The following is a 25788-nucleotide window of genomic DNA, read 5'->3' as shown; positions in this document are numbered from 1 at the left end:
CTGAGGGTTTTGAATAACTTGGTCAATACTCCACCATATCTAGTAAATACTGTCAAAATGACTGAGCGAAGCTGAACCCATGCAAGTCAACCACTTAACCAGAACATCGATTGCGTATAAAAGCGATCATCTGCAGGCCACGACAGAAGATGAAGAAGTGAAGTCAGGAAGACGAGACTTACTTCTTTCTGGAGTCGTATCTGCTCGGGGTTCCCAGACTCTGCAGAAGAGAAAAGGATGAAGATTGGAATCATCAGCACATGTAAACGCACCGCCCCAGAGGAGCCTCGTATCGTGTATTGTGTACAGAATGGCAAGGTTGGGGCATTGCCCTAACTGCCCCACATTTTCATTAGTTTTTCGTACAATATTGCGTAACAAACCCTTTGGCACGTTGAATGTTAATTAATTGTGTTAATTAATTGGGGGGGGGTGGGGGGGTCCCAATCAGACACTCATATCAGTCCTGAAAAACAGTATCGGGTAATACCGGCCTGCATCTAAAATCTCCAATATTGGCGGTCCATTCCCGACGCCGCTGGTGGTGGAATTGTCGTTTCCCGTGCTGCGTTTGTCTGGCGACCAGTCCAGGGTGTTCTCTGCCTCTCGGCAGAAGCTGGGATAGGCTCCAGCATCCCCGCGATCTTAGTGGATGGATGGATGGAAGTTTCCGTGGTGAAGAAGCGGGGAAATTGAACTTGACCCATCACAGAATGACAGAAAACAGCATGAGGATTTTCACTAAACCACGGCTCTCTCAAACATCCAACGCTGTCCCAAACATTTGGTAAGCATGAGAAACTAATGCCGCGTTTCAATGCTTCGCCTTGCTAGGTGATGCCTAGCTAGCACTCCATTGTGGATTAAACTAAAGTAAATGTTGAACGATATTGCTTTTAGGCGTCTTAGACATGTGTTTTGGAGGTGTGAATGTAAATCACAGAGCTTAGCGTCTCTGAATGCGGCAGCAGGGTTGTGGCGTCGGAAAGAAAAATCATTTGAGAGACATCTGCTCCGCCTCCTCAGTTCTGTTGGCTTGACTCAGGTCAATTTGACTCGGCAGCTGCTGAACGGCGGCGATGAGTGCGCCGGTGGGAAGTTGCAGTGACCCTCCCGCCGCCGCCAAGATGAGATGATCGCTCGGCCAGCAGGAGTAACTTTGACGGCCGACTGGTGCCAGCGAGCGGCACATAACGCACGCGTGCGCGCACACTGAGGCGGGAGATGTTTTCGACTGACGAGATTCCCATCCAGCAGCTCATCTCGTCCGCATTTCTTCTTCTGTCTTGTGTTGACGTGACCCGGGAAGAACAGCAAGCCAGTCAAAGGAGAGACGCCATGTTGTCACTGTGACAACAACACCGCGTCTCTATTCCGGGCCGTGTTAGTCAGCCATTTATTCAGCTCCGTTCCATCTGGCTCTTCTCTTTTTAGAAAACGAGCGTCACTTTGTCAACGCTCAATCACGCTTGCGCATCACGCCAACCGTCGTGGGCCAAGCGGGGACATTTGCGTCATGGAATGATGGTGAACTGATGTGAATGAGAAGATGGAGGAGCCGGCATGGCGCTAATGGGAGCTCATGTAGCCGTGCTCTCCCCATCGCAGCTGCCATCCTGCTCTCGCCGCAGACGGCCAGGACCGACAGACACGCCCACCATCTCCACCCCGAGCTTTTCACATCACCTTGCTAATTTGAACAAGGCTTTATTCTGATATTTGTCAGAGGCTTGACTGTGGCGAGCTTGTTGGCCTCACCCCGGGTTAATTAGCGCAGCAATGCTGGCATTCATGGCCTGGCGAGGAGGCTGCAGACGGGGGAGGAAGCGGGTGGCGGGGGCGGGTGGAGCAGTCACCCCTCCTGGCAGCGCCGGCCCCCGATGGCGGCCTGGCAGGCAAGGTCAGTGACAAGCAGAGTGATGTGGACGTGGACTGGATGAGTATGCGCCTAACTTTAGCTTGGTTCCGCCCGTACTGTAAAATCCATGTTCTGGTGGTCCTCGGGTTATCAACCAGTTCCGTTTCTGGACTCTCGTGTCGGTTGTAGTGCAAGTCGGAGTTTACAGAATAATCCCTCACCACTTCAAATTTTGCAGCTTTACACTCATGTTTTTTTTTCGAAAATATACAGTAAACCTCGGATATATCGGATTCAATTGTTCCCACTGGTTTTGTCCGATATAAGCGAAATCCGTTATATGTGTATACTGGAAAATGTCCGTTTTACGCATATATCGGATTTATATCCGGTATATGCGTAAATCGGATTTTATCCGTTATAAAAAGGCACTTCCTTGACTATGTTTCCAATGTACCTGGACTGGGCAATGAAAAGAGACGTAAGGTAATGAGAATTTAACTTTATTGGACTCTGAGCATAATATGCTCAGAGTCGAAGCGCCACGATGCGGCCATCCGATATATGCGAGGGAAATTTTATGGAAATGCATTGGAACGGGACTGGAGATTTTGTCCGAAATAGGCGAAATCCGTTATAAAAAATCCGATATATGCAATGAATTTTTATTGGAAATGCATTACAGAAAAATCGGTTCTTTTTTATCTGTCCGTTGTGAGCCAATTTCCGATATATCCGAGTCCGATATATCCGAGGTTTACTGTATTAACATATCATGCTGTTTAGTGCTTGAATATGGCCTGTTATTCAAAAAATAAACATTTTTTTTTTTTTTTACATAATTTCAGCATTTTTTTTATTGAAAAAAAAAAAATCATGTCAAAAAATCCAGTATCCCTTAAGGCTTTCATAAGACGCATTAAAAACATGATTATCGTATTTTGGAGTGCATCTTGTATACTCTGGACTTCCTGATCGTAGTGATGTCATGATATTTGATTAGGACAAATCAATGGGTACACTTGGTCAAATCCCAATTTGTTGGAGTCTGTCATTTTCATCCGTATGGAGAAACAGAAAGTTATTGGTATCAGTATCTGTTTGGAAAAACGCTACTGTGCATCGTTAGAATGTAAGTATGTTTAGTGCAATGTTGGGTGAGACACACAAGCACCTGATCTCACAAAAGGCATAATAATCCCTAACACGCCAAGCTAAAACCGAACTCTGAAACGTCACTTCCTGTCCGCCCTGGAACACATTTACAGCAACACACACAAACAGTCTTTTCTTTTATTACGTCTACTATATTGGGGAATAGAGTGTAAAGGTGACAAGGGGGTGTTATTTCATGTGTAGAGGTCTCTAACAATGTTAAACCATAAGGTCATAAACCAGTTTTTATGCTCTGATTACATACATTTTCATTTCAAGCCATGACCCCGTGTAGCATTCAATCATCTATATCGTTAATGACGGTCATGATGGAAAGAGCGGCCGACATTGCGGGGCGCGTGCTCTCTCTGAGCTTTACATCAGGTTCGTTTTCACTTTAACGGCGATGGCTTTCCTTTTCTTTGGCGCACCGCCGCTTGGGAGACATAATGAAGTGTAAACTGTCAACAAATAAGCCACGTTATTGCTTAGTGTGGCTTCGCACGCTATTATTCCGCCCGACACACATGAGGCACACACCGAATTGTATTCTTACCGACTTCACAGACCAAAAAAAAGTAGTTTTTATTAATAGATGGCCGCCTGTTTGTGACAGTGAAACCTCGTAAAGTGAGGACCACCTGGACTAATTAAAATCTGGATGATTTGGATGTTTTCTGGCAGCTCTATAGAGTACATTGAACATCAGCTCATTTGCTCATCAGTCCCACGGCAGGTGTTTTGTCTAACACCAAACTTTGTCTTTGTTCAAAACAAACTTTTCCTGGCTGCTTACGATCGGTAATTAGACGCGCCGTCCGTCTGAGGGCCTGAACTTTATGCACGCCGTCCACCGGCCACCCACTTTAGGGACATTTAGAGGCTATGAAATATTTAAAGTGATCGTAAAAATCCGCTCCCCCACCCCTTCTGCTGTGTTTGGCTGTGAATGGAGGAGCACGGTGACAATCAGTCAAAGTTAGAGCTTCTCATTTTTGCGTGTTGTGTGCTGCACTGCAGAGGATTTCTTTCTTTCCCCCGACAACTACATCTCTTTGCATTGTTTGTTGCAAGGTTTTTTTTTTCGTTTTTTTTTTTTTTAATTCTGGGATTAAGCTTAATAAGATGGCAGGCTGAATTTATAGAGCTAATATTTCACGGTGAGGTGATTCATGGAGGATTTGGAGCGGCGCAGCAGCTTAATGGATGCTCAGAAAGACTTGCTTGACTTGCGCCCTGATGTGATTAGTCCCGCGGGAGTGCCGCTGCTTAATACGCCACTGTGCGGGGGTTTGTGAGTGTTTGTGTACAAGACGGCGAGCCGGGCCTGAGAAAAATGTACGAGTAAACAGCTCACATACACAAATCCCCCCTGTGCTGGAGGGGCTATGTATGGCGCATGTATTTCTGCTGGCTACAACTGACAGTAAACAGGCATCACCTCATCAACCTCCGGCCTCCTGATCACGCAGCCAATAAGTCAACAGAAGCAGCACCGGGCTGCACCCCGGTGACCCGCCGCGACTATTCTGCTTTAAATGGCCGCTTTTTACGTGAAAGCGTCATTATCATCCATCCGTGGCGCGGCCAAGAAAGACTTATTCAACAGAGGTCAGCCGCAGTCAACGGAATACGCACAAGTATCGGGACAACCGCAGGATGTGAAAGGGGACCAGAAAGTGGGGACCAGAACGAAGACTCCCTACAAGATTTTGGAGAGTGTTCTTACATGACAAACTCATCCAAGTACGCCTTCCTGCACAAAAATTCTTTCTGTTTGTCAAACATCCAAACATCAGGTGCAACCGTGCCAGACGCTCATCACAGATGGCAGGTCCGTTTTTTTTTTTTCCCCTTCTACTTCATCATCATCTGGTAGCGTTTCTTTTTTCTTTTTTCTGGTGATGGAAAAAAAGCAGCGAGGAGACAGCCGCTGGCCCACAGTCACACTGATTAACTTGTTAGAATTTCCACTCCACATTTATAAAAGCTCCTGCTCCAGCAGAGTCGGAGTGCTCTTAATAGAGTCCAGGAGACGGCCGTAAGGACGAGGGCAAGCTCGCCCCCTGCTGGTGTCCTCAGCTTGGACAGCCCAACAGAAGCAGACCGGTAGGGCGGTTTATGAGGCCAGCAGGGGTGCATGTAGACCAGGGCTAAAAAGTTATTCATTCATTCATTCATTCATTTTCTACTGCTTTTCCTCACAAGGGTCGCAGGGGGTGCTGGAGCCTATCCCAGCTGTCTTTGGGCGAGAGGCGGGGTACACCCTGGACTGGTCGCCAGCCAATCACAGGGCACATATAGACAAACAACCATTCACACTCACATTCATACCTATGGATAATTTGGAGTCGCCAATTAACCTAGCATGTTTTTTGGAATGTGGGAGGAAACCGGAGTACCCGGAGAAAACCCACGCATGCACGGGGAGAACATGCAAACTCCACACAGAGATGGCCGAGGGTGGAATTGAACTCGGGTCTCCTAGCTGTGAGGTCTAGGTGCCAAATTTGTAAATGTGCAAATATACCAGTGTACAGTGACAGTTATGATGTCGTCACTACCAACAGCACTAAATTCATCACACAGCAACTTAACACCCAATAGGTGCACCTGATACAAATATGTATCAGGTACACCCTGGACTGGTGGCCAGCCAATCACAGGGCACATATAGACAAACAACCATTCACACTCACATTCATACCTATGGACAATTTGGAGTGGCTAATTAACCTAGCATGTTTTTTGGAATGTGGGAGGAAACTGGAGTACCCGGAGAAAACCCACGCATGCACGGGGAGAACATGCAAACTCCATACAGAGATGGCCGAGGGTGGAATTGAACCCTGGTCTCCTAGCTGTGAGGTCTGCGCGCTAACCACTAGACCGCCTTGCCGCCGCTAAAAAGTTATACTGTATATATTTCTCAGCTTCTCAGTCATATACCAGTCGGTGGAAAAGACTAAATTTTGCTCCTTTTTTTCCCCATTTTCAACTTTCTTCTAGAATAATCTGTAAATATTCCTCTCATAATGTTCATTATATATACACACACACGCATATACAAAAAACAGAATGGCCTCCACGTTGAGACGCACCAGGAGAACAATTGTCATGCAACATATTGTCATCATTCAGACAGACAATGTGGTATTGTTCAATCCTCCGTGTGGACAAATTGGCCTGAAAACGCAGGAAGAGGCAATTGATCTTTGGACCACGCTGTGGAGAGAAAAGGTCCCAGGAGAAAAAACGGTCAGGTTCCTAACGAGCTGGAGGAGCTGTAATGAGGTGATGCAACGCGTCCAACGGATACGGTGGGCAAACTTAGCTCAAAATGAAAAGGCAAATATTGTGGAGATTTACGACGGCGAGGGTTTGGGGATTTTCCACGGCGGGTCCGAGCGACAGCGCAATGTGAGGCACAACTCCAGGACGCTTCCGTCGCTGCGCCGCCTGCGTTGCCCAGCAATCAATTATTTAGAGAGCCGAGGGAGCTAATGGGCACACGACTGAACAACGTCTTTTAATGCTAGCTGTGCTGCGTACACAATACATTTCATATTCTGCATTCTCGACGCATTATTACCTTTAGATATGCTACGTTTTAGATATGCTACGTTTCATTGATACAACATTATGGACTCGTGTTCAATTGTTTGTGCTACTTCTTTGTGGATTAGTCACAAAAAACACAGACTGTTATGTGATCTCTCCGCTGCAGTTTTCTTTGAGGCACACTTGCACGTGTATGCGTGTGTATATAGTATGCATGTGTGTGTAATGCCTACATCGATACAAAGAGCAGATGCAGAGTTATTTCTAAATTTTTCATTTTTAGCTTCATTAGAGACCTCTAGACAGGGAATAACACCCCTATAGTCACCTTTACACTCCTATTACGCAATGTAGTAGGCATAATAATAAGAAATAAAACGTAAGCGATAAATAAGACTTGTACTTGTGTGGGTAAATGTTTTCCCGGTGATAGGAATGCCGAGTTGGGGGGGCGGACAGGAATGGACATCAGCGTTTCAGAGTTGAAGTTTTAGCTTGAAACAATAGTAGCTTTAAAAAAAATAGTAGCTTTTTTTTCTGTTGACAAACACATTATCTGCATTGCTAGCCTTTACTAGCATTGCTAGCCATACAGTAGATAAGGGATACAAATAATCGTGTTTGTTTTCCTGCTTTCTCTCTACCAAGGAGGCTGGATGACAAGCTGTGGGGGGCAAGGGTGCTTGGGGGCTCAAAGTTACAAATTCATGGGACCTCCCGTGGCCGATAAACAAACAAACCTCGCGCCGATTGAGGCAGACAGCGCTGAAGGCAGATAGGGTCGTGCGGTGGGGGGGTTTGGGGGTTTGCTACATTGTTGTTTCATCGTAGCATTGTAAATGCCCATTGTTGTCGTTTCTGTGCAGTACATATTAGCATTGGTTTGTTGGCCGTCCCCGCCTCTGATGACAAGAGAGTTCACTCTGTGCATCTTTCCCCATGCCGGGGTGCGCCGGAATAAAGTGACTGAGTGGCGGCCCTTGTCGGTCATTGAGTCTGTGTGTCCTCCATCCAACCGATTTGATGGCGCATCATAGCGCATCTGTTCACCAGCATGGTGCATTTGAAATGTGCAAGGACATTACATGACGAGTACATCGGCACACGCTTACATGAAGCCCAGAAAACATCAAGGCTGTTTCTTTGGTGGTGCTTTTCCCCCCACCCAATCTCTTCTCCAAATGAAACCAACACACATGCGTCAATAACCACGTACGCTCAAGCCCCCGTTTACCTGCCCACCAACACTGACACTCTCCACTCTGGCCCTGAAGTTTTGCGTCACGGCCACAGGATCATGTGTCCCACCTGATTCAAAACACACTCGACCTTCAAAAGTGCCACAAATACACTCCGTCATGCCCGGTGATTTAAAAAAAGCCGCCTGGAGACGTACGAGTGCTGCCCACGCGAGCCAGCACAATCATCATCATCATCATCATCATCACTTTCTCGCGAGAGATGAGGACTCAAACAGATTGACACGTTGACGGTTTCTGACATGACATGTCTTTGAATGTCATTAAACCGCCCCAAAATCCATTTTCTGGTTAAGAGATTGGCAAAACAACGTGACACCGACCATGTGGGCTGAGGGCAAAGTGTGAAAAAGATGTGTCATAATTTGTGTCATTACAACAAAGTGACGGTGTTAAGATTGCTCCCAGCTTCCACCCTCACCGTCTCATTACGGGCGTCACAACATGTGCCATCATGCTGACGATGACAACAAGGTCAGCCTCATTTTGTCACCGAGCAACCGCTTCCAAAGACGTGAAAGGAGTATTTCGCCGTGGCGCACGACGCCGTGCCGGAGCAGCTTCAGCCCGAGTCAGAACAGCTTCAATTCGGGAGCGTCGCTAAAAGCTTCTAATTGCCCGACGCGTATTCAGCCAGACTGAAGAGGCCTGCGGGGTGTCAAGCCTGTGACTCACATCAGATTCCCGCCGCCGCGCAATCGCTCAGAACTTCATCAACAGGGACAAAGCGGACAAGGTGAGGGATCAACTGGGCTTTTCTGCAGGTACTGTTACACAAGCCAGAAGAAAGAGACACTGAACAAATATAACACAAGTGCTCTCTGGGACCGATAGCGATATAGGCTGCAGCTCTTCCGTCAGACTACTGTTGTGTAAGCATCACATTATGATTCTTCCACAAATCAACACTGTTTCTACAAATAAGCATAACTTCCACTTTGTAGCATAAACATTTAGACAAAATATCTAAACAACTATACCAGAACATTCATTCATTCATTCATTTTCCACCGCTTATCCTCATGAGGGTCGCGGGAGTGCTGGAGCCTATCCCAGCTGTCTTCGGGCGAGAGGCGGGGTCCACCCTGGACTGGTGGCCAGCCAATCACAGGGCACATATAGACAAACAACCATTCACACTCACATTCATACCTATGGACAATTTGGAGTGGCCAATTAACCTAGCATGCACGGGGAGAACATGCAAACTCCACACAGAGATGGCCGAGGGTGGATTGAACTCGGGTCTCCTAGCTGTGAGGTCTGCGCGCTAACCACTCGCCCGCCGTGCAGCCTATACCAGAACATAAACAACACAAAAAAAAATTTTTCCATGAAAATAACCATTTTGGAAGTGAACTGTGCGTGAATTATAATTAGCATTCAATGTATAAACTGTGGACGCTACACGGCTCCATGCTTTTAGACTTCCTGCTTGATGAGCTCTTTTACATGCTTTTATAAAATGCATTCCTGCCACCTTGTGGCCGGTTTTACAGCTCAAATGCATCTGTTGTGTTGTTGCATCATCGCCTCTTTTTGCCTCCTGCTCAAAAAAACTTAAAAGACGTACAAATATGTCTTTGGGAGCAAGTGTTTGCGGTGAAAATGAGCAAATAAATCGTGCTGTTTTGTGGGTGAACATGGCCGACTATCATGCACATTCAAAGCCCAAGACGCGTTGGACTACGTGATGATATGCAGTGTTCTACACTGGTCACTAGGTGTCAGTAATGTTACACTGAAGCCAACACCAACCCCAGGGAGACCTGTACAGCAATGGTCCCTGACCACCGGGCCACAGACCAGTATCCGACAGGGCAGTGGAAGACTTTCAGGAGCAATGATTAAAAACAAGAAACATTTTTAAAAGTACTTGTGTAAATAACTGTAGTGAATTTTATGTACATGGATATCAATTTTGGAAACTAAAATTAATTCCACCTTGTGGATTTATTGATGACTTAGCGCTCGGGCAGTTGAGATAACGAGCTGTCATGTTGTCAGGGCTCGTTGCACATGAGGTGGTTTCCGTGCATGAATGCCACAACATGACGGGCTCTGTTGAGGATAGACCACGTCCAGGGTGAGAGAGAGTGAAAACTCCCGACCGGAATGGCAGCATCCGGTCGCAAAACCCGTGGGAGCCAATTCGCCATGCCAGTCGTACAGCTCGGGAATCACCCGGCAGGAATAATATCCCGATATCTACATGTCTATGCTGTATAGTGACAGTTACAAGTGGCTTTCTGAGGACAGCCCCGAAAGCAATGTGGCCCTCAATGAAAACGAATTGGACGCCCATGCACAAGAAGTATTGAAGGACCCCCACTTTGCCAGCGTGTGATGTCATATTCCCCATAAGAAATTACATTTTAGTTTTGCTTGTCAGAACTGCGGTAGCTGTTTGGTAGCAGTCAGGTATTCAAGTTGCACCATAACAAATATGACATTGAACATCCATGCTCACAATTTTCCTCGATGCTCGCAAACAAAACTAGGATGAAAGGAAAAAAACCCTCACATGGACGTTGCGCAGCTTCTTTCTTCCTCTCTCCAGTCGGCTCAGCAGCTTCAGGTGACGCTGCTCTCCGCCCGCCGGCTGCAGCAGTCGGTCGTCCACCGAAACCGTCTTCCTCACGGCCGCCCGGTCGCCGACCCACGCCTCTGAAGCCCCGCCTCTGCGAGCCAGGAGGCGGCTTCTGGCCAGCTCACCTGCTCCATCCTCTTCTCCGCTTACGTTGGGCACCGACACTGGATGAGAGAAACCAGAGACACGTAGCTGTCACCCAACACCCGACCCGCGTACGAGGGGGGTAACGTAAAGCTAGACATGTTTGAGGAGTGGTCAGGAATGCTCAGATGTGGCATCGAACATGACTTGTACACTTAAAGGGTTGACCGTGGCCACAGTTTGACCCTGTAACAGATTATTTCTATTTCCAACCATGAAAAACAACGTACTAGGCCGGGACTTTTACAAACACGACTACTTCCATTTGGCAAAAAAAGGAGCAGTGGTGCTGATGGCTGACCTGGGACTCATCTGAAGCAACATCTAAGTGGGTTCAAGTCTCCACTTCATGTGTGTGTGTGTGTGTGTGTGTGTGTGTGTGTTTGAGAGACAGAGATCAGATGTCAGACAATGAGGCTGCATTAAAAGTGCATGAGGGGACAGCAGGAAGCTCCCGGACGTCCCTTCGCATTAAAACATCGACTTCCTTTGCTTCATTTCTCCACACACACACACACACACACACACACACACGACTGCGTTTGGCAGTGTGGACTTTTTTTCCTCCAGTTTGCCAACCTCAGTGTTTATTCTGCTCGGTCCGTTGGGCTCCAACTGAACGAGCAGCTCTGCCGCCCTCTGCAGGGCAAAGGAGTATAAACACTAGCTGTCCTAGCTGGAGCACGTTCTTGTCTTCTGGAAGGATATAGCATTCATTCATTCATTCATTCATACGTTCATTCATTGACCACCATCACCCCTCAACAACACAGGAGAGATGAGCGTCCAGCAGGGGGGAGATGGACGTGCTAGCAACATATTCACTCAGGCCCTCCCGGCCAGGATGTCACCATTCATCACGACACATTTCGGCCAATCAAATTTGACCCAAAGCAGAGGAAACACCAATCCCAACTACTGATTGCAGCTTTCTCATGTAACAAACACTAGAAAACAAAAAAAAAACAAAGAACAAAGCTCAAACTGTAATCAGGCGTGGGTGGATATCACGCAACTATGACATCATACTGATAAATGGTTTTGGTGACTATAATGTGGGCATGTCATGGCTGACTTCATGCAGTGTTAAGGTAATGTCATGTCAGGTAGTGTCTCCATGTTTTGCATCAGGGGCCTCATCTATAAGCCTTGTGTGCGCAGGGTGGAAAAGATGTGTGCCGTTTTCCATCTATAAAAACACAACCTGGTGTGAGAATGCGTGCACCGCTACGCCACATGGCAAAAAGGGGAGGCACATTTTAAGGGGTGATGTGAAATGAACATGCAATGGAAGCCAATAAAGATTTATCCATCATCGCAGGAAAACATCACGCCATTATGGAGTTTGTCTTGTCTTGAATTTGTCTTGTTATTGGCATGGCACTGAAATCAGTGTTATAATCATTACAATAGTGTGTTTGATGAATATTCATTATAATAAACATCAAGTTGTCAATTAAATCATTCTTTTGGGTCTAAGTCTATAAGACTTACAGAGCTAATATGTCCTCAATGTTATCAAAACATAACAGTTTTTCATTGCATAAGCCAAGCATGTCATCAATAGCGACATTTACTTCATTTACCATTCACGGCCCCTGAATACTACATATGACTTATAGTCCATGTTCTGACCACTAAACAGCGATCATTAACTAATTAATTTCTGGAAAAGCGCAACACAGCGAGGAAGTGACAATCGAACGCCGATATTGCCAGGAGTGACTGTATTACAAGACTTGTCCATTTAGGGGTCAAAGGGCACTTCAAACATTGATAACAAATTCACAAGCTGATGCAACGTTACTGAAAAAAAAAGCCTCATCGTTTGCCCCCAACTTTCCCGACCAAATCCGTCATTTTAGGTTGCGACGATCACAAAAAAAGCCTGCAAAATCCTGCAGAGACCAAATAATAATCTAGTCCAGCAAAAGCAACAATTAGCTCTGAGCTACAAACAAAAAAAACTGCAGATGAATGTGTTGCACAGGATGAGCTGCAATCTGTTCAACAGGAAACTCATTATCGTTCCTCTGATGGGTGGCGCTAACGAGGATCAACACAGGAAGTCGCTTGACTTGATAAACACCGTATGTGTGCGTGAGTGGGAGAAGATGTTTAGACTAAACATTCTGGACTGCAGATCCTTTCTACTGAATGATCAAATATGAACACCCAAAGGCCACGCGCGCCAAAGGGTAAATGAATGAATGAATACCTCCCTGACGGTGCGTTCAAGGAGCGAGTTCTCACCTGCAGATTTCCAGTGCAGTCCTCCAGGGCTGGCGGCGAGGCGTCGGCGCTTCCTGATGCTGACCCTGCCTTGGGAGGCGCAGTTGCCTGGCGACACCAGCGCCGCTGCGGCAGGCGTGGAGGTGAGAATGGGCAGGAGTGGCGTGACCAGGAACGGCGCCTCCTTGCCCAGGGCGGGGGTGAGGAAGGTGGCCTCCCTGTCTGGTGGCCTGCGGGAAGTAGAGTAAAATTGACTTGACCACATTGTGTTTGTTGCTCCTAATAAATGTTATCCAACAAATAATAACAATAATGTCCATAGTCCAACTCCAAGTCATTTTCTCGTATGTCTGCTATATTGGGTAAAAACAGTGCACAGACTATAGGGGTGTTATTTCATGTCAGGAGAGCTCTAATGTTAAAATCCACGTTAAGAAGGTTGTAAACAGGTTTTCTGTCTTATATATCGTATTTTCTCTTATGTCTGCTATATTGGGTAAAAACAGTGCACAGACTATAGGGGTGTTATTTCATGTCAGGAGAGCTCTAATGTTAAAATCCACATTAAGAAGGTTGTAAACAGGTTTTCTGTCTTATATATCGTATTTTCTCTTATGTCTGCTATATTGGGTAAAAACAGTGCACAGACTATAGGGGTGTTATTTCATGTCAGGAGAGCTCTAATGTTAAAATCCACGTTAAGAAGGTTGCAAACAGGCTTTCTGTCTTATATATCGTATTTTCTCTTATTGTGTCTGCTATATTGGGTGTAGAGGTGGCTACAGTCGTGTTATTTCATGTCTACAGGGCTCCAATGGATGTTAAAAATCGTATTTAGAAGGCCGCAAACAGGTTTGCTTTATGAAAACTACTTTAGTCCACTTCCATGTCAAACGCTTTGCCTTTTTACTTCACTGCCCGGGCTTGTGCAGCTGCATCACAATGACAATTATACACTTTCTGTCCCTCACTTTTAATGTGTGCCGTGCGGGAAATCGATACGCAACGGTACCGAACCACAAGCTCCTCCCCAAAAACATCAGAACCTGTTCACCCTTTACATCTAATATCTTCTGATATGTAAATATAACATCTTATTAAACACCAACCCAAGCAACACAAAGCGATGAAAGTGGTCAAGTCAAAGCAAAGACACCAATGAAACAAAGCGTTCCTCCTACCTGGCCTCTGAGACAACATAGCTGCGACTTCGCCACGACCTTTGCTCACAGCTCCCCTTCCTTTTCCTCCTCAGGACTACATCCAGGAGTTTAGTCCAAGTCAACATCGCACAAAGACACGTTTTACCGCAGCGAATAGACAAAACCCAGTAAATAAAGTCCAAGTCAACATCGCACAAAGACACGTTTTACCGCAGCAAATAGACAAAACCCAGTAAATAAAAGTCGTTTGACGAAAGGAAAAAGTCCCTGCGAGTGTTGAGTGGCGATCAGGGTGTTGGCTTACTGGCCGTGTGCAACAGGAGAGGAATCAAAAGTCCACTTATCAAGTGCAGCCCATCAGTCCGGGAGCTCTTTGTCTCGCTTTGAAAAGACACATTCAAGCCACGGGCCTTCCTGCATTACCTGTCTGCCATGTCTCCATCACTGCAGGTGGAGCGGCGGCAGGCGGAGGAGGCTGAGGAGGAGGAGCAGTTGGACGCGGCGCCGATGGACGAGGACGACGAGGAGGTGCGGGTGGAGTCCAGGAGTCTGGGCAGAAGCATCGAGGACGGCATGCACAGCCATGTCTCCAAGTCGGAGAACTTGGAACAGCTCAGCATCTCCAAAACACTACCAAGGGGACAAAGCTTGGTCAGTCGGGAAGTGCCGAATCACCCTCATTGGACATCAGGTCACTGCTTTGCCCCCCCCAATGTCGTCTCACCTCTCCTCTCCCACCACAGGGACGTCATCTTTCTCATCGGCTGCTTGGAAGGCACAGGAAATCCTGGAGTCTCGCGATGGCACCAGCACGCAGGAATGATTGGAATGATTAGAATCCACGGACATCTTGGGCCATATCTGTGAGGACCCCCAGACAGAACACCTAGCTGCTAGCTTGCTCAATGTCCTGCACCAAACACTTTTGAGGACAAGTACAACTTATGTGACTAGTTTTTTTTTTTTTTTTAGCTGACAAAATATGACATATTATGTCAATATGCTGCCCTGTAATCAAGTATTTCCACGTCCACGTAGTTTATCTTAGCTCATTTTGGGGGGAGTGTGGAGGCAGGCAATGAAACGAATGAGTTGCTACTTAGCTAAAACTGTTAACTGCTGCTGGTTAACTGACATTTGCTCGTTAGCCAGCCTCACCTGCTTCGAATGGAACGGGAAGCAAACACTTTTGAGGCAAAGTTTGTTGGGGCAAGCCGTTGCCATTCAAACGTCTCGTTAAATCCGCGCTGCCCTGTTAAGACAAGTTAGCTGGCGAAGGTAATAAATGGTTGGTCTGGAGGACAGGTGCTTAGGATTGATAAGAGACACGAACGTCCGGTCGGAGTGCAAGTCAACAGAACTTTCAAAACCTTTCGCCCCCCCATACACACATACAAGCTAGCTTGACATTTAAATGTGCAACGTTTCTAGCGGATTTGTCAAAGCGTCGCGTCGTGTCAGCGTCTCTTAAAGCTTACCGTCCGGGAGTCTCCTTTCCTCGGCGTCCTTCTTCTTGTCGCTTCCTCTTGTTTCCCCGGAGCTCCAACATCTGCTCCGGCCGGGCCTGCTAACGTGTCTTTTGTCCTGCCCCGAGTAAAACATCCCAAAATTACCGAGCAGGCTCACATTTCATTGCGGTGCATCGCCGCACGAACGCCCAGGACAACATCTGGGGGCGCGGCCACGGTCCAATACTGTTCGCAAGAGCACTCGCCGGGCCCACAATGGACCGGATAAGCCCCCTCGAACTGGACCGAGGGCGTAAAGTCGCCCGAATAGAGACAGGGGTTGTTTATATGAAGTTAGATAATCTCAAGGAAGTGAATTACTCAAAGGGAGGGTGCAAACGTGCAGATACAAGGAGGGGTGGAAAGAGGAAGGACACTTCCAAAAAGAGAGTATTCCAAAAAAAGAGAGTACAAGTTGGGAAATTAACGGAAAGGAAGATGAAATAGAAAGAGTAGATAGAATGCGAAGAGCAGAACGAGCAACGCGTTTCCTTCACTGGGGTTGTCTTGAAGATGCTGGAATAAAATACCACTGATAAGACAGCAAGGAAGGAAGGAAGGAAGGAAAGAAGGTGTGTACATATTTGACTAATAACCGTGGTTATTAGTACATGACTTCTGCTGATTGTGCACCAATCTTACAAGACGGTCGACGTGAGGCCTGTTTGTGTGGCTTAAGACTGAATTTGGAGGTAAAACGATATTTATTACATATGAATATATATAATAAATATATATTATGTGCAATGTTTCATAATTATACACATTATAAAATGTAATTATACAAGATTATACAATCGAGCTTCTACGGTGGGTTTTCGGGGAGATACAGTGGATAAGTGTTTCAAGTACTGCAATAAAGAGTGTATGGCGCAAGGTCATGAGTGAAGTATTTGAAGTATTAGCCTGCAGAGCCCTGCAGTTCGATGCTCGATTGTGTTTAAATGTCACTTGGCGTTGTATTTGAATACCGTTTGGGAGCCCTGCCATTAACTGAAACTGAACTTATTATCTAATGGCCCTGTGCGTTACATAAGCCCACAATGCAATAAACGTGGGGGTGACTTCACAGCTCGTCACCCGGCGTTTGGCATCACGTCTTTGTGAGCCACCAACGGACACGAATTCGTGAGCGGTGGTCTGCATTGAAAACATAGGCGGAGGTCCTCGTGCACGCCATTAACACACACACCTTATACAAGTTCTCCTGCCGACGCTCGAAATGTTTGTGGCCTTGGAAAGCAGACCGGTTTCAGAGAGGGTCCGCAGGCCTTTGGCCATGCAGGCCATCTGCAGGACCCCCGCCGGGACTGCCGTTCGCCCGATGACCTCCTTCCTGCCGGTGGTCGTCGGCCCCCCGCCTCCGGCGGCGGCGGCGGTGCCCCCGGCTCCCCCGGCCGCCGCACGCGTCCCGAGCCACCGCTGGACGGCCAAGCCGCGAACCGGCCCGCAGATTCAGTAGGCTGCCGATGCGTTTCATTTTGTTGCCGCTTGCGGTGTTGAAGTTTGCAGCTTTTTTTGCATAATACGTGCTCGCTCTGTGTGTGTGTGTGTGTGTGTGTGTGCGCGTGTGTGTGTGCGTGCGTGCGTGTGCAGGAACGTCACATCATCTGTTAAGCTGGGTTGTGATCTGGACCTGGAGTTCATTGCTCGCAATTCCTGGAACGTGCAACATCTATCAACGGTATGGGAACTAGAACTTAACCAAGTACCTTAAATGTCCTTTTACTGACACTTTTACTGAATAGGCAATAGAGATGCGCCAGTTATGACTCGCTGGTACTGGTCTGGGTTAACTCGTTCAAAGTAAAAAACTCTTAACTTCATTTGTATCAATGTATTTGCCTTGTGGAAAAGGGAACAAATCAACTCACCGTTCCCTTTCCTGCCGGGAGCTGCAGCGCTGACTCCGCAAACCAAACGATTCACTTTGCAGCCCGTGAGTTTCACCGACTTAGTGGTACTCGACAAAGACTCTAGTTTAACTGGCTCACAGGTGCTTAAAAAGGCCTCGAGTTTTACTGACTCATGGATGCTTGAGTTTCCCTGACTCACAGGTGCTCGACAAAGGCTTGAGTTTCACTGACACTGGGGTACTAAATGAAGACTCAAATGACTCACGGGTGTTTGACGTAGATTTGAGTTTTACAGACTCACAGTTGCTCCACATAGACTCGAGTTTCACTGACTCACAGTGGCTCGACAAAGACTTAACTTTACAAAGACTCAAATTGTACTATTTCCAAAGACTCAAATTTTACTAAAGTCGGAAAAGACTCGACATCAAGACTCATAGGCGCTCAGTATTACTGACTCGGGTACTCAACAAAGAGTCCAGTTTCACTGACTCTGGGGTGCCTGCAGAGTTTCACCGACTCACGACTGACTCACAAGTGCTCGACAAAGACTCGACTGTCTCTAGTTTCACAAACTCACAGGTACTTGACAAAGACTCGAGTGACTTGAGTTTCACTGACTTAGGTACTTGACTGACTCACGGGTGCTTACGAGTTTCACTGACATGTGGGCACTCCTTAAAGACTCGAGTTTAACTAACTCGTGTAGGTGAAGACTCGAGACAGACCAAATTTTCACTGACTCGGGTGTTTGGGTGCTCGGGAGTTTCACTGATTTTTGTGTGCTCCACAAAGACTCAAGCTTTACTAGCTCACATCAGCGAAGACTCGAGAGTTTCATCAGTCGTTGACAAGACTTGAGTTTCAATGACTCTCTGGCATGTGATGAAGACTCACAAATTTGATGAACACCCATGGGTACTTGACAAAGACTCCAGTTCTCGGGTAACCGACAACATTGGTGAAGACTCGATTAGGACTGATTCACAGGCGCTTGACAAATACTAAAACTGAGTTTTACTGACTCACAAGTGCCCCACATTGACTGGATTCGAGTTTCACTGACTTATGCTCAACAAAGATTCATTGACTTTCTCTGACTCATGGCTGCTTGACAAAGACAGAAGTGTTTCACTGTCTCACTGGTTCTTGATAAAGACTCATGGGTATGTGACTCTAGTTTCACTGACTTTGGATACTTGATGAAGACTTGGGTTTCACTGACTCAAAGTTGCTCAAAAGTTTTACTGACTCAAAGGTACTCGAAGACTCAATTTTTCACTGACTCAGAGAGATTCGAGTTTCACTGACTCACGGGTAAAAAGACTGACACTTCTCATTTCACTGACTCAAAGGTGTTCGACATAGATTTGAATTTCACTGACTCACTTGTACTTGAGAAAGACTTGAACGACTCCAGTTTCACTGATTCACGAGTAAAAAGACTGGTGGTTCTCATTTCACTGACTCAAGTATTTGACATAGATTTGAATTTCACTGACTCACTCGTTCTTGACAAAGACTTGAGCGACTCCAGTTTCACCGATTCACGGGTAAAAAGACTGGTGGTTCTCATTTCACTGACTCATAGGTGTTTGACATATATTCCAGTTTAACTGACTCACTGGTACTTGACAAACACCTGTGCGAGTCCAGTTTCACCGATTCACGGGTAAAAAGACCGTCAGTTCTCATTTCACTGACTCAAAAGGTGTTCGACATAGATTTGAATTTCACTGACTCACTCGTACTTGACAAAGACTTGAACGACTCCACTTTCACTGATTCAGAGGTAAAAAGACTGGTGGTTGACTGACTCTCGGGTACTCAACAAAGGCTCATTGAGTTTTTATGACTATAGAGTTTCACTTACTCACAGGTGCTTGACATGAGACACAACACTCTTCTTTCACTGACTCGGGTAATCGAAGAAGAGTCGGGTTTCACTGACTCACGGGTGCAACTTGTTAAGCATTTGCGGGTTTCCCCATCAGCTCACTGCTGCCCACTGAGGAACAATTTGGTACTGCAGCACAAGCTGGTTGGTTGCCACAAGATAGATAGCTAAAAGCATTCAAAATAAATAAAAGCCCTCAAGGTGAATAGGAATATTTTATGTCAAATTTATTTATTTACGCAATTTTATGTCAATTTAAAACGTTAAAAGGGAGGCAACGGGCCCACTCCAAATCAATACGATAGGACACCTTTCCCCATGTTTTGTTTGTACACGGCCAGATGGACTAAAAATGGCCAGGACGTTAATATGTGTTACTATGTGTATGGGAATGTTAAAATGGGAATCAAATACTTACTGGAGGGACTGTTGTCCGTCTGGTCCAGCAGACCTCGGGCGTCTTCTCCTCTCTTTTTTCTCCTTCGTTCGTTATGATGCCGTCTTTTGACGCAATTAAATGTCCTCGTCGCCATATAGACGAAACCTTCCCATCGCCGGCAACACCGTGTGTGACTCAGAAAGAGCACCAACACTTCCTTTCTGCCGGTATGGCTTGGCAGCCTCCACATTTTACGCCGTGCCGGTCCAGACTCTCTCGTTGCCGGTCTGGTCTAACGTTTCACTTTCTTGGTCAATCAGCTTCTAAATCCTGTATCTCATCCTCCGTATATTCAGGCTAAAAAAAGCTAATGTTCTGGATCCACAAAGTAGTCGGTGGTGGTGGAGGTGGTGGAGGTAGCCCTCACCAAACCGGCCATGGGTAGTAGTAGCTAGCAAACACCGGCTTTCTGTGCTGTTGCTGTTGACGGAAGTAACGGTTGTTGCTATGGGTGGTGTGAAATCAATACGCCCAAGAAATAAGTTCCGGTAAGTTTTAAAATACGGCAAAATACTGTTAGCATATTACATGTTATCGTCAATGTGCCTGTTACTGCACGACCACAGCATGTATAAATGTATTTTTGACGGCTTTAGTCCAAATATGTGTCCCATTACTTGCATATATTTCTTAATGTTCTTTTTAAAAAAATCAGAGCCTTTAATCGGACTGTTAGTGTTAGTTGAACTTTTGAAATCAAATACATTTGGCACTATATTCTCACGGACTGTAACTGTGACTGCTGCCCCCTGAGGAAACAATGTGGTACTGCAACACAGTACTGCAACAATTTGCATTCAAAATAATGGACGTCGTCCCTGCTGCCCCCAAATATTCACTTTAAAACTCACCTTCCATTTCAGGTCTTCAAGTCGCTCGTCATGAAGATCAGGAAGCCCCAGACCACCGCGAGGATCTTCCAGTCGGGAATCCTTTTCTGCACAGGAGCCAAGAGGTCAGTCCGTGCGTGTCCGTCTGCGCTCGAAGGCGTTGGGCCGTCGTTGAACGTGTTTGTCTCGCAGCGAAGAGGAGTCCAGGGTCGCCGCCAGGAAGTTTGCCTTCAAAGTCCTCAAGCTGGGCTACCCGGTCCGCTTTCTGGACTTCAAGGTTCTCAACATAGGAGGCACTTGCAAAACCTTCCCAATCAACCTGGAGGATCTGTTCCTGGCCCACCAAGACCACTGCAGGTCAGCTGACATCGGTGACGTGGCACAGGAGAGCCTGCCGAGCCCTTGCTGACCTTCTCGGGTGTGTTTGTCCTTCACTAGTTACGAACCGGAGCTGTTTCCTGCGCTGCAGTACAACTTTCGACCTGGCATGACGGCATCCGTCTTTTCCTCAGGGTCCATCTCGTTGGTTGGTAAGTGGGGGTTGTGCGCCCACACTAAAACACACAAAAGATGTTTTTGGAGGTTCTTGCATCCGGCGCAGCAAATCGAAACATAGCGTTTGTCCGAGCCAGCTTTATTCCCGAGCGTTGAACTGCTGCTATGTTGTTGTGACACTGGAATGAACGTGAAATGTTGGTGTGTTGAATTTCCAGGGGCTAAAACGGAAGATGAATTTTACAGTGCCTTCAATACCCTGGACGCCATCTTGGGGGGCTTCAGGAGGACATGAGGCTCAGGAGGCCGCTGATGGCTACCAACACGGGACACCACCACCGCGCTTCCAGACCCCGCTCCCCGAGTCCCGTACGGTGACGTTTTTAATGTTAGCATGTAGCATTAGCAACGTGGCTGTCCGAGACTTTCTGTCAAATAAATATAAATACAAGCATACAGTATTACATCATACATAATAATGCTAAGCCCGATTATGTCATGTCAACTTTGACCTGAGCTGAAATGAAATGCTGGTGTTACTTTTAGGTTTGACGCTCATGAACAAGTTCCACTCTAATTGTTGATGTAACCCTGTGTCAATGTGAAGATGTGATAATAAACTTCAGTCTGGTCTGGCCATAACTTGCTTGTTTCTACAGATGGCTGCTAAAGTGCTAAATCTTCCATCCATCCATTTTCTATGGCACTTATCTTCGTATTTGGGTGAGAGGCGGGGTGCACCCTGGACTGGTGGCCAGCCAATCACAGGGCACATATAGACAAACAACCATTCACACCCACATTCATACCTATGGACAATCTGGAGTGGCCAATGAAGCTAGCATGTCTTTGGAATGTGGGAGGAAACCGGAGTCCTGTATAATAAACATATTCCATCTTGAGGATCAAGGCATATCAGTTGATTTCAGATGTTTGCCATTGTTTTATTGGGCTAAAAAAATACCAACAAAACAAACAGCGATTGGTATCGTATTGAATCAAAATATCAGCACTACTCAAAATTCCTAGTAAAAGTCCTAGGACCCTCCCACAGAGTACAAAATAAGCCAAACCATGAAGAAATGCTAAACACCTAATTCTGCGAGAACACCTTTGGCCGCCATGACGGGAAGCAGATCCAGACAGGCTCCAGTCAGACCAGATTAGCTGTGCTTTATCCATGTAAAATACAAATAACTGCAAAATAGAGGACTCGTGTATACTGTGATGTCATAAAAAGCCAAAAAAAACGGCGACACAAATGTGAAAACACTTGAGAAATGCGATGGGGGACAAACCTATCACACAAGTGTAAAAAGGCATGCTGTGATGTTGAAAAAGCAAATGAAATGTTCAAAACACTTGAAGGAGACCAACATTGACTTTACAAACATCACAGTGTAATAAGAAGTTCAGCACTATGGTATGGTGTTCACAAACCTGAACCCCTCCCCCCCTTGTGGGACTAATAAAGGCATATCTTATCTAAAAAAGGGACAAACGTCCTTACTTGTCACCGATCCATCCATCTTCTTCTTTCCGAGGTTGGGTCGCAAGGACAGCAGAGTTCCCTACCTTGTCCAGCAGATCCCAAAGCCAGGTGAGGGACACAGTCGCAATCTAGACATTTCTAGTGATTGGTTGTCCATCGTTAGCTGGGCAGAATACAATGTAATAGGCATGAGGGATAATAGCATGCTTTGCAGGCCCATAAAAATGAAAAGCTGTATCACCTCTGAACCACCACTAGATGTCAGGAGACTTTAGCAGGCTGACCGTCCAAACACGCCAAGACCAGGGTTGTGCACAACTGTAAGGGAACCCATTCTGGTTAGGTTTGGGACATATTCAATACAAATATTATTTTCGTGAACATCATCCTTAGTATATACTCATGACCCCCCCCCCCCAAATAGAAATAAAACAACACAAAATGTTTTTTGTCTCACCCCAATTTCTTCTTTTTGCATTTTGATGCTCTATATATGAAGCTTCTTTAGATCCAACAGTGCAAAATGCTATTTGTTTGCAATTTTTTTATTGCAATTTTGCACTGAACATTTTGCTCAAGAGTATATTATACACACACATATATATATTAAACAAGCTAAACTCTAAAAGACGCACTTGGAGAGCGCAGACATTTTGCATTTTTTTTCCAAGTGTCCGACCGTTTTTGTGTGGAGTTGTACGCACAAATGTCGAAATTGGTCCTATTTCAGGATGTTAAAGAATCCTTTAAGGAATTCCTGGATCCAGACCCATCCCTGAAAATGTAATCCCAATCCATTTCGAACTTTTCAAGGTATTTTGAACCCAAACAAACAAAGTCCAAAATAGCCATTTGTCATCACATTCATGCAACTTATGAGCTCTTGATTTGAGCCGTCTGTGACATCCTGTCACTCTTTGGCTCATTGCTTCCTCTGCCAACTTCCTGACTTTCCTTCGCCCCCAATAATATCAACAATGTCATCACACTGACAGCCTCACATCCTGCGTCGCTGTCTTTTTAGTGGAACTCTGATTTTTGCAGGGGGTCAAGTCCCACGGCCACCAGAGAATGGTGAAAAAAAATGATGGCACAAAAGTAACTGACACGTCCATAAAAATATCTATTTCTGACACACGCCTGTCTCCTCCAGCCCCAGTCCAAACGCTCCTGCTGGCCTGACGTTGACACGCTCCAGAACACCCCAGAACACCCCTATAGTCACCTTACATTTGTATTACCCAATATAGACTACATTATCAGAGAAAATAAGACATATTAGACTTGCAAAACCTAAATATGGTTTATAACATTATTAGAGCCCTCTAGACATAAAATAACACCCCTATTGTCACCTTACATTTGTATTACCCAATATAGACTACATTATCAGAGAAAATAAGACATATTAGACTTGCAAAACCTAAATATGGTTTATAACATTATTAGAGCCCTGTAGACATAAAATAACACCCCTATAGTCACCTTTACATTTGTATTACCCAATATAGGCGAGTTAACGATCGAAATAAGACCTAAGCCACAGAAAACATGTTTACAATCTTCTAAATAGAGTTTGTAACATTACTAGAGCCCTCTAGACATGACATAACACCCCTATAGTCACCTTTAAATTTGCATTACCCAATACAGGCGACATAATCAGAGAAAATAATACATATTAGACCTACAAACCGGTCCAGTCCAGGTTGTACCCCGCCTCTCGCCCAAAGTCAGCTGGGATAGGCTCCAGCATACGTCCATGACCCTGGGGATATGCGGGAAAAAAGATGTAATATAGTAGACATAATAAGAGCAAATAAGACATTTAGCCCTGAAGAAAACTCCTGTTCGTGTGTGTCACATTAAATGCGTTCCCTAGCAGACCTTAATGGTGGGCGGACAGATGCATGGAAGGTTCCGAGCTGAGTTTTAGCTTGTCTTTGGTTATGGCTCCTACAGCGGTGCTGTTTTTTTTAACTATTTAAATCTGATGCCGAACACTTACTGACACCTAGTGTCCAATGTAAAACACTACATTCACAATTTGAATGCTTCTTCTGCCTGGTATTTGTATTCTAGCTCATTTTGACATTTTTATGATTTAAAATGCTTAAAAAGCTGAACGGTGACGCAATTGTCGTTCACTTTCATACTTTGATATTTCCAGCTCGGAAAACATTGTTCCTTCTTGTATTACAAACACTCTGCAAAGTCTTTGCAGCAGCAGAAGAAGAATGTTTGCTTTGGGAGCGCAGTTGTCAAACGTTTGCCAAAAAAGCAGTTTTTCCATGATGCAACATGTTGAACAATGTCCGAGAAGCAAAGCATATGAATATAAATAAGTACAGTATCATTCCTGGTGCCTCTTAAACCAAAATCTGAGATTTGACATCAATTTACAATAATAAAGTTGTAAATTTACTAAAGTTGTAAATTCACAAGAAAAAAGTTGTCATATTTTGGGAATAAAGTGTTACTATGAAGTGAACAAATGAGCATGTCTGGCCCTTCTCACTTCCTCCTTCCTTGCCAAAGGTAATAAATAAATCCCCCGTTTTCATAGCTGTCTCAGGAAATGCCCGTAACATACGGAGATACCAGTTTTTTCTCATAAATGTAGAACTTTAATATCATAACATTAGGATTTTTTTTTGTCATACATTTGTGACTTTATTCTTGAAATCTCAGATTTTAATACTCCATCGCAACAGGCATTTCCTGAGACAGCTACAAAAAGAGGGCCTTAGAGTGGTATGAAAAAGTTTGGGCACCCCTCATAATCACAGATTCTTGAGCATTGTTGGCGAGAATCCGCCGATACCGACTGGAATCCATGCCACCTTCAACTTGAACATTTCCAGTACCTGCACTGGCCCCGCAGGCCCCCAAGCATGATGGAACCACCACCAAATGTTACTGTGGGTAGCAAGCGTTTGTCTTGGAATGCTGTGTTCTTCGTCCGCCATGTATATCGTACGCCCCTGGTATGTCCAAATAACTCCATTTGACTTTCATCACTCCACAGCACCTTATTCCGTGTCCAAATGTGCTTTAGCGTACCTCAAGTGACGAAAGGCTTCTTCTCCTTGTCCAAAGTACACTGAGTAGTTGAAGGATGCACAGTGACACCATCTGCGCCAAGATCATGTTGGAGGTCTTTGGAGCTGGTCTGTGGGTTGAGTTGACTGTTCTCACTATCCTTGGCCTCTGCTTATCTGAGATTCCTTAACTGGACCTGTTCCTGTGGTCTTCCAGTTCCTCACCATGTTCCTCAAGAGTGGAACCTGACAGATGAAATCTTGAAAA

The 25788-nt window shown here is 45.7% G+C and overlaps 2 protein-coding genes across 11 annotated transcripts in view; one reads left to right on the top strand and one right to left on the bottom strand.

The window, feature by feature from the left end:
* The window catches only part of ankfn1 (ankyrin repeat and fibronectin type III domain containing 1), a 64880-nt gene that overhangs the window by 28288 nt on the left and 10804 nt on the right, over nt 1-25788 (bottom strand). Inside the window, exons 4-14 of one of the 9 annotated variants that reach the window (XM_058069289.1) lie at nt 25543-25766; nt 24171-24247; nt 22721-22797; nt 22498-22642; nt 20514-21046; nt 15441-15546; nt 14687-14884; nt 14386-14592; nt 12821-13029; nt 10358-10587; nt 183-220 (exon numbers count right to left, since the gene is read on the bottom strand). In XM_058069289.1, coding sequence (XP_057925272.1) covers nt 183-220; nt 10358-10587; nt 12821-13029; nt 14386-14592; nt 14687-14884; nt 15441-15511 — 953 coding nt within the window. In that variant the 5' untranslated portion in view covers nt 15512-15546; nt 20514-21046; nt 22498-22642; ... (1 more) ...; nt 24171-24247; nt 25543-25766. The other 8 variants (XM_058069290.1, XM_058069292.1, XM_058069291.1 and 5 more) reach the window with 8 other exon arrangements.
* On the top strand, nt 14804-21199 carry LOC131126598 (uncharacterized). 2 transcript variants are annotated; one of them, XM_058069304.1, is made up of 6 exons: nt 14804-16042; nt 16716-16928; nt 17067-17154; nt 20526-20617; nt 20685-20849; nt 20931-21199. In XM_058069304.1, the coding sequence occupies exons 2-6, from the start codon at nt 16750-16752 to the stop codon at nt 21106-21108; spliced, it is 702 nt and encodes a 233-aa protein (XP_057925287.1). In that variant the 5' UTR covers nt 14804-16042; nt 16716-16749; the 3' UTR covers nt 21109-21199. The 2 variants fall into 2 exon arrangements, with proteins under 2 accessions (XP_057925287.1, XP_057925286.1); XM_058069303.1 differs by having other exon boundaries at nt 14805-16162.

This window comes from Doryrhamphus excisus, chromosome 3 (genome assembly GCF_030265055.1).
Source record: "Doryrhamphus excisus isolate RoL2022-K1 chromosome 3, RoL_Dexc_1.0, whole genome shotgun sequence".
Taxonomy (NCBI): domain Eukaryota; kingdom Metazoa; phylum Chordata; class Actinopteri; order Syngnathiformes; family Syngnathidae; genus Doryrhamphus; species Doryrhamphus excisus.
Note: the sequence above shows the minus strand (reverse complement) of the source record. Positions and strands in the feature narration are given on the sequence as shown.

What these genes read in the sequence shown, in the direction of transcription:
- LOC131126598 (XM_058069304.1), top strand. Translation starts at nt 16,750, where the DNA reads ATGCAGGCCATCTGCAGGACCCCCGCCGGGACTGCCGTTCGCCCGATG. An exon ending in ACGTGCAACATCTATCAACG is followed by an intron (nt 17,155 to 20,525) that starts GTATGGGAACTA and finishes CTTCCATTTCAG; the next exon opens with GTCTTCAAGTCGCTCGTCAT. An exon ending in TTCTGCACAGGAGCCAAGAG is followed by an intron (nt 20,618 to 20,684) that starts GTCAGTCCGTGC and finishes TTTGTCTCGCAG; the next exon opens with CGAAGAGGAGTCCAGGGTCG.